The sequence below is a fragment of the Hippopotamus amphibius genome, chromosome 10, assembly GCF_030028045.1.
Source record: "Hippopotamus amphibius kiboko isolate mHipAmp2 chromosome 10, mHipAmp2.hap2, whole genome shotgun sequence".
NCBI lineage: Eukaryota > Metazoa > Chordata > Mammalia > Artiodactyla > Hippopotamidae > Hippopotamus > Hippopotamus amphibius.
This window is the reverse complement of record NC_080195.1, coordinates 32513144-32525761: the sequence shown is the minus strand read 5'-3', so window position 1 is coordinate 32525761 and position 12618 is coordinate 32513144. Positions and strand designations below refer to the sequence as shown.

The 12618-nt window shown below is 45.1% G+C and overlaps 1 protein-coding gene across 1 annotated transcript in view; it reads left to right on the top strand.

Moving 5' to 3' along the window:
* The window catches only part of ANK1 (ankyrin 1), a 100227-nt gene that overhangs the window by 69073 nt on the left and 18536 nt on the right, over positions 1-12618 (top strand). The window contains exon 38 of the mRNA XM_057696688.1: positions 851-997. Within this exon, the coding sequence (XP_057552671.1) occupies positions 851-997 (147 nt within the window). The remainder of the gene's footprint in view (positions 1-850; positions 998-12618) is intronic.

Below are 12618 nucleotides of genomic sequence, written 5' to 3'. Positions count from 1 at the left end.
CTTTCTCCAACCTGGAGGATAGCTCTGTCTCAGCCCCTCCTCAACCACATTCCGAACACAAAGCACTGAGAGGAAATTTACATTTGCATCTCAAATCAACTGACAAGGACCAAGGATTTCCAGAAGACGGGATCCAGTCACTCTCACTCTCATTTTCGTGTAGTATTCCTCTTAGGTTAGCAAAAAACCAGCCTTTCCATGCCTTGAAGTTCTCCACTGTTAGGGTTTGGAAAAGGTGTGTTAAAGGATAACAAAACAGGCATGCCTCGCAGATATTGTGGGTTCTTTTCCTGATCAAATTCAAGCAGGTCTGTTGGTGCCAGTTTCCAACAGCACTTGCTCACTTCGTGTCTGCCACATTTGAGCGACTCTCAATATTTCAGATTCTCATTGTGACTGCATTTGTTAGGCTGATCTGTGATGGGTGATCCTTAAGTGACTGTTAAGTCTCGCTGAAGGCTCAGAGGACAGTTAGCGTTTTCTAATCATAAAATATGTTAAAGTTAAGGTATATACCTTGTTTTTCTAGACAGAATGCTACTGCACAGTCAGTAGACTAGAGTGTAGTCTAAACATAACTTTTATATGCACTGGGAAAACAAAAACATTCGTGTGTCTGGCTTTATGATGATATTGGCTTTATTGCGTGGTCTGGACCGGAACTGCAGCATCTCCAGTTCTGCCGGGCTTCTCCAAAGAGGTAGTTTGTTTTGCCCTTGACACAAGAGGGGGCCTGCACATCCCCCTCCTCGCAGCCTCTTCCCCCACCCAGTGTTCAGAGCCGGGGGTGCCGCGTGCCCTGTGATGGGTAGCGGCCCCCCAGCGCCCTCCTTCCTCCCTCTGCCCGCAGTGGAGAACCTTTACACAGCCCTGCGGAACATCGACCGCGGCGAGATCGTGAACATGCTGGAGGGTTCGGGCAGGCAGGGTCGCAACCTGAAGCCCGACCGCCGGCCCACGGACCGGGACTACTCGTCGTCCCCCTCCCAGATGAATGGTGAGTGTCTCCTGGGCGGAGGGAGGGGCCGAGCCGCCGCCTCCTGACCCTCCCTGGAACCTTCTCTCCCAGTGGCGCTGGTGGGAGCTCAGTCTCCCTCCGGACGGGCGCTGGTGAGAGCAGAGGTGATGGGGCGCGCTCGAGGCCCGTGCCGGACGCGAGGAGCCGGGCGCCCGCTCTGCCCGCTGCGAGGAGCCGGGCGCCCGCTCTGCCGGCTCCCAGCTGTGCGCACGCCCTCCAGCTCTGCGCCTGCGCGGACCCACCGGGGACCCAGTCAGTGGGGAAGAAGCGAGCGCAGGAGGTTCCGGCGCAGGTCCCCGTGGGGACCAGCATCCTGAAGCCCTATTGCCGCCCCTTCTCTGCGACTAAGCAGCATCTTTTCCTCGGGCCGGTCTTTGCTTTTCTCTCCTTTTTTTCTCGCGGCATCTCTTTCCCCTCACTCGTTTTGTTGTGACATGGCAAGAAGCCTGCATGTGACCAGGCCCCGGGGGGCCCTGACCTTTGCCCCCAGCACCCCCGCCCCCTGCAGCCTTTGAGGACACCTTCCTTGCAGCATAGAAATCGGCCATGTGAGGAGCAAGGCTGCGGCCCCCACTCTGCCTCCATCTCTGTCTCTGACCAGGGGCGCAGAAGCAGGGCGGAGAATCCACCCTGCGGTAGGAGCCGGGAGGCCAGGTTCTAGTCCCTTCTTTCCTCCTAAGTCCACGTGCCGAGCCATGAACCTCTTCTTTAAAGTCAGCAAGTGGGATCAGAGACCTAAGGCTCCTTACAGGCCTTGAAAACACTTTGGTTCTGTGAACCGGCTTCCCTGGTGCCGGGCACCCCCCTCCCAGCCCCCTCCCCCACCACCACCCTGCAGCTGGGTGGCTGTCCTCCCCCAGCTCCTAGGTCACCAGCCATCTGGCCACGGGCACGTGTGCACGCTGTGTGGGTCCCTGTGGCCGGGGTTTGTGAGGGAGTAGAGGCTGGGGGTGGGGGCCCTCCCCCTGTCACCGGCGTCTCCCACATCCTGTGTCTCCTGACACATGCCGTCCAGCGCCCCTGGGTGCAGGGCTCATCTGCAGACTGCTTCCTGTGGCTTTTCTCTTCTGCCTCTGACCTCACCTGGGCCACGAGTCCTCTCTCTCCCCCACTGCCTGTCTCCACTGTTTCACCCTGCCCAGGTGTTCAGGGCCCCTCAGCCTCCAAAGATGCATGTCACCGAGGACCTCCGGCCTGCCCCTGGGGCATCCTTGCTGCCTGCCGGGGCCTGTGTGCGCTTGGGGCTGCCCCCCTGGAGGAGGCGCACCTCCCAGGCCCAGCGTTGAGGGCTCCCAGGCCCTCTCCCCACCTTGGGGGACTGGCCTGGACGCAGCAGGGACTGCTAAGTGACCAAATCCCTTTCACGAGGACCGAGGGAAGGGCTCCAGGAATGCTGCAGACTAGGGGAAATGAGGGATCACGTCTCCCTTTTTCACGTGATAACCGGTCAGCTGTTTGAGTTTCTTAACATCCCCAGAGCTGTTTCAATCAAGGGAAACCAAGTTTGGGGGGGGTTGTGCCCCAATGCTGTGGACACCAGGCCCATAGAATTACATGAGTGTAAACAAGGCAGTTACAACGATTTACAATCCGTCGAGAGGAGAGGTCCTATATCAACTGGTCTCATCACAATAAAAACATGTTTTAAAGGGGCAGTTATGGACCGAGGTATTTACGGACGTCTCTGCTGGTCGCAGGGTTCCTGCTGGGCCTGGAGACTCTAATGCTGGAGCAGAGTTCTAACCCCTGTGGGCCTGGGTCCTGCGCTCATGGCTGTGGAAAGGCTGTCCAGTCGGTCAGCTCCTTTGGCGAATATTTTTTGAACCCCTGCCACGTGCCAAGGGCTGTTCTAAGCAGGGCACCTAAGTCAGTTCTCAAACAGGCAAAAAAAAACACAGAAAATTCCCAAGGTCTACCATCGTGGAGTTTACCTTCTGTGTAGCGAGGCAGACAAAAATATAATATGTGAGTGAATTGTATAACGTGCTAGCAAGTGGACGGTTGAAAGCATCAGAGTCAAGCGAGGAGGATCGGAGTGCTGGGGTTGGGGGGTTACATAGTGGGGCGGGAGTGGGGAGCATCTGAACAAAGGCTGCAGGCAGAGGAGCAGGTGGGCGTATAAACTGAGGAGAGAGCACCCGGACAGGCTTTCCGGGCATTGGCCATGAGCGGGCGTGTCTGGTGCACACACAGAACAGCGAGGGGCCACAGAGGAGGAAGAAAGGGCAGACACAGAAGGAGGGCAGCTTTTCCAGGCCCTCCTGAGGACACTGGTTTCCCTGGGAGGGAGAGAGAGAGCCGCTGTAGGTTTGGAGTGGAAGAGTCACAAGATCTAACAAGTTTACAAGGGGTCCTCCCCTGCTTTGGTTGCAGACCTCACACTCTGAACGCTTCTGTGCTTCCTGACTGCTCTGTCACCTGTCAGCCCTTCTGAACCCCCTCGTCCAGCAGGTGTCCTGGCAGACGCAGGCCGTGTGCCCTGCGTGCACGCTCCCCCCGCGGCCGGAGCAGACACTCAGAAACAGATGCTCGCTTGGTCCATCCTGCCTTTCTGGTCACCAGAGCTGGCATCTCTGTGTTTTTCCTGCCTTCTTTCCTGCCCCAGGAAGAACATCCCACATCTGGGTGCCCTTCTGTCCTGGAGAGAAGGAGCAGGAGGGATGAGAGGTGGAAGGGCAGGGTGACAGCAGCTTCCTGCGCTTCCTCTGGCTTTTGGTCCTGGGCCAGCCTCTGCGCCGATGGCCACGGCGGTACCTTGCCTCCTTTGTGCTTTACCTTGTTCTCTGCTCATCTCAGCCTCCCTGTGAGCACTCAGGGCAGTGATTCGTTGCTCTGTGGTGTCAGGAAGATAGGAAACTGAGGTCGCTTGTCCTTCCTTCATGGTTCTTCTTGCTGTGTTTGCCTGGACTGGCCAGAGCAGAAGGAGCTTTAAGTCAAAAGGCCAGTTTGCTTCTCCTGAACAGGAGGGAACTACCCCAGGCCCTTGGAACGAACATGAAAAAAAATTGCCCATGGAGCAAAAATAAACACATGTTCCTAAAAATAAAACAGATTTCTCATATGAAAGGAAGAAATGGACATCTCACATCCCATTCGGTCAACTCCATTTGGCTTGATGCATTGGACACAATGTCTACTTGGCAATGTAATATGTCTGATTTCTGTGGACTCATAGTGAACGCGGCTCGTGAAGTGTGGCTGCTGTCTGAGTTAGGGTTGTCTGTCTACCCCTTGTCTGGTTGGCTGCTGACATCAAACTAGTAGGGTCACCGTTATGTCTGGGTTATAGAGACCCAGTGCGCCAGCCCGAGGGGAGGGGAGGCTAGGGGGTGGGGGACTCCTGGACTGCTCTGCCCCAGAGCTGTGTGTTTGGTTGCCTGTTACCTGATTTCCCCAGATGCAATCCCAGAGGGGAGAGCTCTAGACTGAGGGATGCACTGGTGACCCATGCATGGCGGGGCCACGTGAGACTGCAGGGCAACAGGCACTTCTGAAACTCAACCCAGGGACTCAGCAAACCGTCCTGTGCTCTGGTCCACCCCAGACCTTGTGAGGTGGTCCTCGCTGAGCACGGCCCCTTCTCAGTAGTAATCCCCACCCCACTGAGCATGGCCACCTACAGCCTTAGGTCCACGCTTGTGGAGGTGTGGGGGGGTCAGTGGGGTCTTCTGGAGACTGAGAGGGAGCAGGGAGAATAGCCCTGAAACACTGCAACCAGGGAAGGGCCTCCAGGATAAACACAAGTAAAAGAAGTCCTGGAAGAAGGTTGCATGAGTTCTCTTCATGGACACATTTTCATGTGGGTGAAATTCCATTCACATGAAACCCAGGAAATTTCAAGGTGGAAAAGTCACCAAGAATGAGCCTCGGGTATTCTGTGAGCAGCAGAGTTATCCTCTCCCAGCCTTTGTCAAGTCTTAGTGAAATTCCCAGGAGTGACAGAATGTTTACTTGGTTGTATCTGAGGGGCTGTCTGAGATGCATTCCGCTTCTGGCCAAGATGAAGCAACAGGGACTGAATATACTCTCCTGCTTAAAAGAAGCAAAAAATGGACAAACTATATGAAACAGTGGTTTTCAAGACATTGGACATCAGACAGCAAAGGACAGTGACCTATGAGACATGGAAAATAAACAAGGTGAATCCTACAGTTGCCTAGATCGCTGCCTCGAAAGAGTTTCTAGGTCATGGCAGAAGGAAGAGAAATCCAAGAAGACTCCCTGGTTAAGGAGAAGTCACTGGGAGTCCAAGGATACCCGGCCAGCTGGAGTTCCCTAGAGAGACAGCTGCACAGAGAGGGAGCTCTGTAGACCTTCAGAAGGTCCCCCGCAAGTTTTGGTTGAATATTAATCGTCTATTCCCAACAGTCTGATCGTTCACAGAATGGTCCTGTCTCAGAAATGAAGAGTGATCAGCCGTAGGTCGATCAATGTTCCAACTTAATAAACCTTGAAAGCAAAACTCAAAAGGATCAAACTGTTTCCAAGGAACTCAACTACATAACCGAACAAAGCTCAAGAATCGTTGTAGGAATACGAAAATACCCAGCACCCAACTAGATAAAAGTCACAACATCCAATTAAAGATTACCAGACATACAAACAAAGAGGCAGGGAAACACAGCCCATAATGAGGAGAAAAACCAATCGATTGAAACTGACACAGATGTCAGAATTAGCAGGCCAGGATGGTAAAACAGTTATTATAACTGTATTTCAGATGTTCAAAAAGGCAAGTAGAGACTTGGAAGGTATTTTTTTAAAGACCCAAACCAATCTCCTAGAGATGAAACTATAAGGTATAGGATGGAATGCACTGAATGGGATTAGAGTTACAGAAGAAAAAGTGAACTTAGCAACGTGGAATAGAAACTCTCCAAAATGAAACACAGGAAGAAAAAAATCTTTAAAAGCATCAATGCACTATGGGGGAATTTCAAGTGACCTAATATTTGTGAAATTAGAGTTTCCAACAGAGAAGGGGACTGAAACAGTATTTGAAGAATTAATGACCCAGAATTTTCCAATTTGACAAAAACTGTAAATACACAGATCCAAGAAGTTCAGTTAACCACATGAAACACGAAAGCTACTATGCCAAGGCACATTTTAAACAAATTGGTCAGAACCAGTGATAGAGAGTTTTAAAAGTAGCCAAAGGAAAAAAAAGAAAGGTGCGTTATATACCAAGGGATAAAGATAAGGATACCTAAGATTTCTTATTAGAAACAATGGACGTATGATGGTGAACCAATAGTAGAACATATCTTTAAAGAAGAACATCTCTATAGTAACTTAGACTTCTGTGTCCAGCAAAAATAACTTCCAAAACCTAAGGCAAATAAAGACTTTTCCAGACACACAAAAGCTGAAAATTCATCACCAGGAGGTGCCTGCTACAAGCAATGTTTAAAAACAAAATCCTTCAGGCCAAAGAAAAATGATACCAGACAGAAAGACGGATCTCCATGAAGGAATGAACAGTACCCAAAATGTTAACTACAAGAATAAATAGGTAATTTTCTTGTTATTTAAATCTCTTTAAAAGATAACTGAACAAAAATAACAATATGATGTTGAGTTTGTAACATGTATAAAAGTAAAATATATTACACCAATGGTACAAAAGTCAAGAAATTTGAGAGACAAATATGGGAGTATATTGTTGTAAGGTTCTTACACTACATGCCAAGGGTTACAGTTTCACTTAAAAGTAGACTGTGATAGTTTAAGGATGTATATTAAAAGCCCTAAAGCAACTACTAAAATAATCAAAGAATTATAGCTAACCATGCAATCCAAATAGATAAAATGGAAAATTTCAATTAATCCAAGAGACAATTATTCCAAAAGAGGAAAAAGAAAACAAAAAACAGATGGGATAAAAGTAGAAATCAGCCAATGATAGATTTAAACCTAACCATATTAATAATCTCATTAAATGTAAATGACCTAAGTAACCCACATTAAAAGGCAGAGATAGTCAGAGTAAGGTAAATTTCAAGGATATACTGCCTACAAGAAATGCCTTTCAAATATAAAAACACAAATTCCTTCAACGTAAAAAGGTGAGTAAAGATAAACTGTGCTAACGCTAATGAAAAGAAAACTTAAGTGGCTATATCATATCAGACAAGTAGATTTCAGAGCAAAGAATATTACCAGGGGTGAATGAAATAATTTCATAATGATAAGTAGCTCATCAAGAGGGCATCAAAATCTTAAATGTTTATGCACCGATAGTATAGCTCTAAATACATGAAGCAAAATCGGAGAAAACCACATGGAAAATAGACAAAAGCACAGTTATAGTGAGAGATTTCAATACCCCATCTTGATAACTGATAGAGCAAGGAGAAAAATGAGTAACCGTATAGAAGATCTGAACAACATTTGAATGAGGTCATTCTTCTTGACCTAATTGACTTTATAGGACATTCCACCTGGTAACAACAGAATACACATTCTTTTCAATTGCACCTAGAACAGACCAATAGAGACCATGTCTAGTTCTAGACTGTCAAGTAAGTTCAATAAATATAAAAGAATTCGTCATTCAAAATATGTTCTCGGACCACAGTGAAATTAAATTACAAGTCCATAACCAAAAGATGTATGGGAAATCTCAAACATTCTGAAACTAAATAATACACTTCTAAATAAACCAGGGGTCAAAGAATAGAGCAAAAGGGAAATTAGAAAGTATTTTGAATCGAATGAAAATGAAAACATGACATATCAAGATGTACAGGAAGCCAGTAAAGCAGTATTAGGGAGAAGTTTATAGCACTAAATATCCACATAGAAAAAGAGAAAAGTTCTCAAGTCAGTGACCTCGATTTATAGTATCTTAAGATATTCACAAAAGAAGAGCAAATTAAACCCGAAGTAAGCAGAAGGGCCATAATAAAAATCAGAGTGGAAATCAATGAAATTGAAAACAGAAAACACTAGAGAAAGTCAATAAAACCAAAAGCTGGGCTTCCCTGGTGGCACAGTGGTTAAGAATCCTGCCAATGCAGGGGACACGGGTTCGATCCCTGGGCCAGGAAGATCCCACATGCCTCGGAGCAACTAAGCCCCTGCCCCACAACTACTGAGCCTGCATGCTGCAACTACCGAAGCCCAAGAGCCTAGAGCCCGTGCTCCGCAACAAGAGAAGCCACTGCAATGAAAAGCCCAAGCACCACAACGAAGAGTAGCCCAAGCCGGTGCGCAGCAACCAAGACCCAATGCAGCCAATAAATAAATAAATAAGAAAATAAATCTTAAATAAAAAAAAGCTGGTTCTTTGAAGTGATCAGTACATTGATGAGCATCTAGCCAGACTGATAATGAAAAAGAGAAGAAAAGAGTTACCAGTATCAGGAATAAGAGAGGCAATATCACTAAAGATTCTAAGGTAGCAAAAGGATGGTGAGAGACTATTATGACAGTTTTGTTCCAACAAATTTGAAAGCATAAGTGAAATTGACAAATTCTTTGGAAAACACATGCTATCAAAGCTCATGTAGGAAGAAATGGATACTCTGAATATATGAAAGAAATTAAATATAAAAACATTTCCACCAAAATGTAAATTGATGCAGCCACTATGGAAAACAGTATGGAGTTTCCTCAAAAAACTTGAAATACAGAGTTGCCATATGATCCTGCAATCCCACTCCTGGGCATATATCTGAAGAAAACTATAATTTGAAAAGATATGTGCACCCCAATGTTCACTGCAACACTATTCACAACAGCCAAGACAGGGAAGCAAGCTAAGTGTCCATCGACAGATGAATGGATAAAGAAGATGTGGTACAGATATACAATGGAATATCACTCAGCCATAAAAAAATGAAATAATACCATTTGCAGCAACATGGATGGACCTAGAGATCATCATACTAAGTGAAGTAAGAAAGAGAAAGACAAATACCATATGATATGACATATGGAATCTAAAATATGACGCAAATGAACCTATTTTTGAAACAGAAACAGACTCACAGACGTAGAGAATAGACTTGTGGTTGCCAAGGGGGAGGAGAGGTGGGGGAGGGATGGACTGGGAGTTTGGGGTTAGTAGATGCAAACTATATAGAATGGATAAACTACAAGGTGCTACTGTAGAGCACAGGGAACTATAGTCAATATCCTGTGATAAACCAGAATGGAAAAGAGTATGAAAAAGGATGGGATGTGTATATATACGCATAACTGAATCGCTTTGTTGTACATTACGACATTGTAAATTGACTTCGATAAGACAGAAAAACAAAAAACAAACAAACAAAAAAACATTCTCACCAAGAAAACGCCAAGCCTAGATGGTTTAACTGGTGAATGCTACCAAACAGTTAAGGAAGAAATGACTCACTCAGAAGATTTTAAAGGATATAATACTTCCCAACTCATTCTATGAGGCCAGCATTACATTTTTGGTCAAAAAAAAAAAAGGCCATTACAGGAAAACTATAGACCAATATCCTTCATGAACATTTATGCAAAAAAATCTAAACTAAATTTTAGCAAATCAAATCCAGCACTATATAAAAGGATAATGCATCATGACCAAGTGGGGTTTATCCAAGGAATGCAAGAACGTTCTAAAAGAAATCAATATCTGGTTCTCCATGTAAGGAGCTTGGATGTCACCACTCCAAGCTAACAAGAAGCAAAAAGCTAAATAGTTTGAAAAATCAGTAACTCTTCTAGGATTTGTAAGAGAGGTGAGGACTTATGGCAAATCGCTGTCCCCCAAATTGGAGAGTTTGATAGGTGAATATGGAGAATAACAGTTTACCTGAGCAGAGACCTAAAGGGCATCTACTAAAAACCTGAAGCCAACATGACACTTGATGGGGGAAAGACTGAGTGCTTTCCCTCCAAGTTCGGTACCAAAACAAGGATGTGTGCTCGCCTGCTTCTGTTCCATGTTGTCCTAGAGGAGCTGCTGGTACAATAAGGCAAATAAGAGAAATAAAAGGCACCCAGATTGGAGAGGAAGAAGTAAACTGTCTTTGTTCACAGACAACATGGTATATATAAAAATCCAATGGAATCTAACAAATCAGTTTGCTAAGTTTGCAGAACACAATTTCAGTATATAAAAAGTTAATTGAATTCTACATACTAGCAATGAACAAGTGTAAATTGAAGTTGCAAAAAGAATACCCTTTATGATAGTGTTGAAAAAATTGAAATACTTGGAGATGAACCTGATAAAAGATGTGAAAGACGTTCGTTGAAAACTACAAAACATTGCCAAGAGGAATTAAAGAAGACCTAAATAAATGTAGAGATACACGGTGTTCATGGGTTGGAAAACTTGATACTGTTGTGAGTTCTCCCTGAGATGATCTATATGTGTGATGCAACCCCAGTCAAAATCCCAGTAGGCTTTTTTTGTGGAATGTGACAAAGTGGTCCTAGAATGTATATAGAAAAGATCCACAACATCCGAAACAACTTTGGAAAAGAACAGAGTTGGAGGACTTACACTGTCTGACTTCAAGATTTGTTACAAAGCTGCAGTGATCCATCCAGTGTGGTCTTGCTGTAAAGATGCGTAAGTCAGTAGAACAGAATAGAGTCCAGAAACAGAACCACACATATAGGAACACCTGATCTTCAGCAAAGGTGGAAAGGCAATTCAGTGGATGGTCTTTACAACATAGGTGCTGGAACAACTGGATATTCGTATGCAGAAATGAACTGGGCTTCACACCTTATATCACATACAAAAATTACCTCAAACTGGATCATAGATTAAATGTAAAACCTGAGACTGTGATGATTCTTGGTTAACACATGAGAGAAAACCTTAGAGATCTTGGATAAGGCAAATATTTCTTGGATGCAACACCAAAAGTGCAATCCCTAAAGAACACATGGATAGGGACTTCCCTGGTGGTCCACTGATAAAGAATCCACTTTCTAGTGCAGGGGACTCAGGTTTGATCCCTGGTCAGGGAACTAAGATCCCACGTGCCATGGGGCAACTAAGCCCACACGCTACAAATACTGAGTCTGCACCCTGCAACTAGAGAGAAAACCCACTCGCCACAACTAGAGAGGAGCCCGCACACCGCAGCGAATACCTCAATAAAGAGCCCACATGCCACAACTAAGACCCTAGGCAGCCAATAAATAAATTCATTAATTTTAAAAAAGAACAAATGGATAAGTTGGACTTCATCAAAATTAAAAACTTCTGCACTTTAAAATGCACTGTTTAAAAAAACAAAACAAAACAAAACAAAAAAACAACAAAAGTACTGATTGGGAGAAAGTATTGGCAAGTAATCATCTGATAGAGGACGTGTATCCACAATACATAGAGAACTCTCAACACTCAATAATAAGAAAACAACTCAAGTTTTAGAATGAGCAAAAGATTTGCACTTAACCCAGAAGATAGACAGATGGCAAACAGGCACCCAAAAGATGCTCAGTATCATTAGTCATCAGGGAACTACAAATTAAAACTATAAGGAGAGGGACTTCCCAGGTGGCACAGTGGTTAAGAATCCGCCTGCCAATGCAGGGGACACGGGTTCGAGCCCTGGTCCAGGAAGATCCCACATGCTGAGAAGCAACTAGGCCCATGTGCCACAACCACTGAGCCTGTGCTCTAAATTAGCCCATGAGCCACAACTACGGAGCCCATGTGCTGCAACTACTGAAGCCCACGCACCTAGAGCCCAGGGCTCCACAAGAGAAGCCACTGAAATGAGGAGCCCGTGCACCACAATGAAGAGTAGCCCCTGCTCACCGCAACTAAAGAAAGCCCGTGTGCAGCAACGAAGACCCAACGCAGTCAGTAAATAAATAAATTTATATATAAAAAAAAACTATAAGGAGATACTCTACACATCTATAGGAAGAGCTGGAATGAAAAAGACTGACCATACCAAGTGTTGAGGAGGATATGTTGAAACTGGGACTCCCATACACTGCTGGTGGGAATGTAAATGGGACAATCCTTTTGGGAAAAACTTTGGTCATTTCTTAAAAAGTTAAACATATACCTGCAGTGTGATCTAGACATTCAGCAATAATGAGGGATGAATTATCAATACATGCAACTACATGGGTGAAATTAGGCTGAGTGGGGGGAAAAACATACAAAAAGACTCCATGCTGTATAGTTCCATTTATATAAAATTCTGCCACATGCAACCAATGTATAGTGACAGAAAGCAGATTAGTGGTCACCTGGGAGTGGGGTGGCAGAAGGAAGGATTACAGAGAAGCCTGAGGAAACCTTTCAGGGGTGATGAATGGCCCTTCTCTTCACTGTGGTGATGGTTTCCCCGTGTCAGAAGTTATCAGATTATCTGCTTTAAATATGCACATTTATTGTATGCCAACTAGACCTCCATGAGCTATCTTTAAAATATAATTATGGCAAAATCTAGTGAAAGGACCACTTTACTGTATTCCTTAAGCCAGTGGCTAAATCTCTAGTTTCCTAATCTGTAAAGTAGGAATAATGTCATTGCGACAATTAAAAATAACATGTTGGCTATAGTTCCCACCCCACGAAAGAGAGCTCAGTTACTAATGGTAATAATAATGCTTTCAAGAAGAAAAATAATTATGTGATTCTT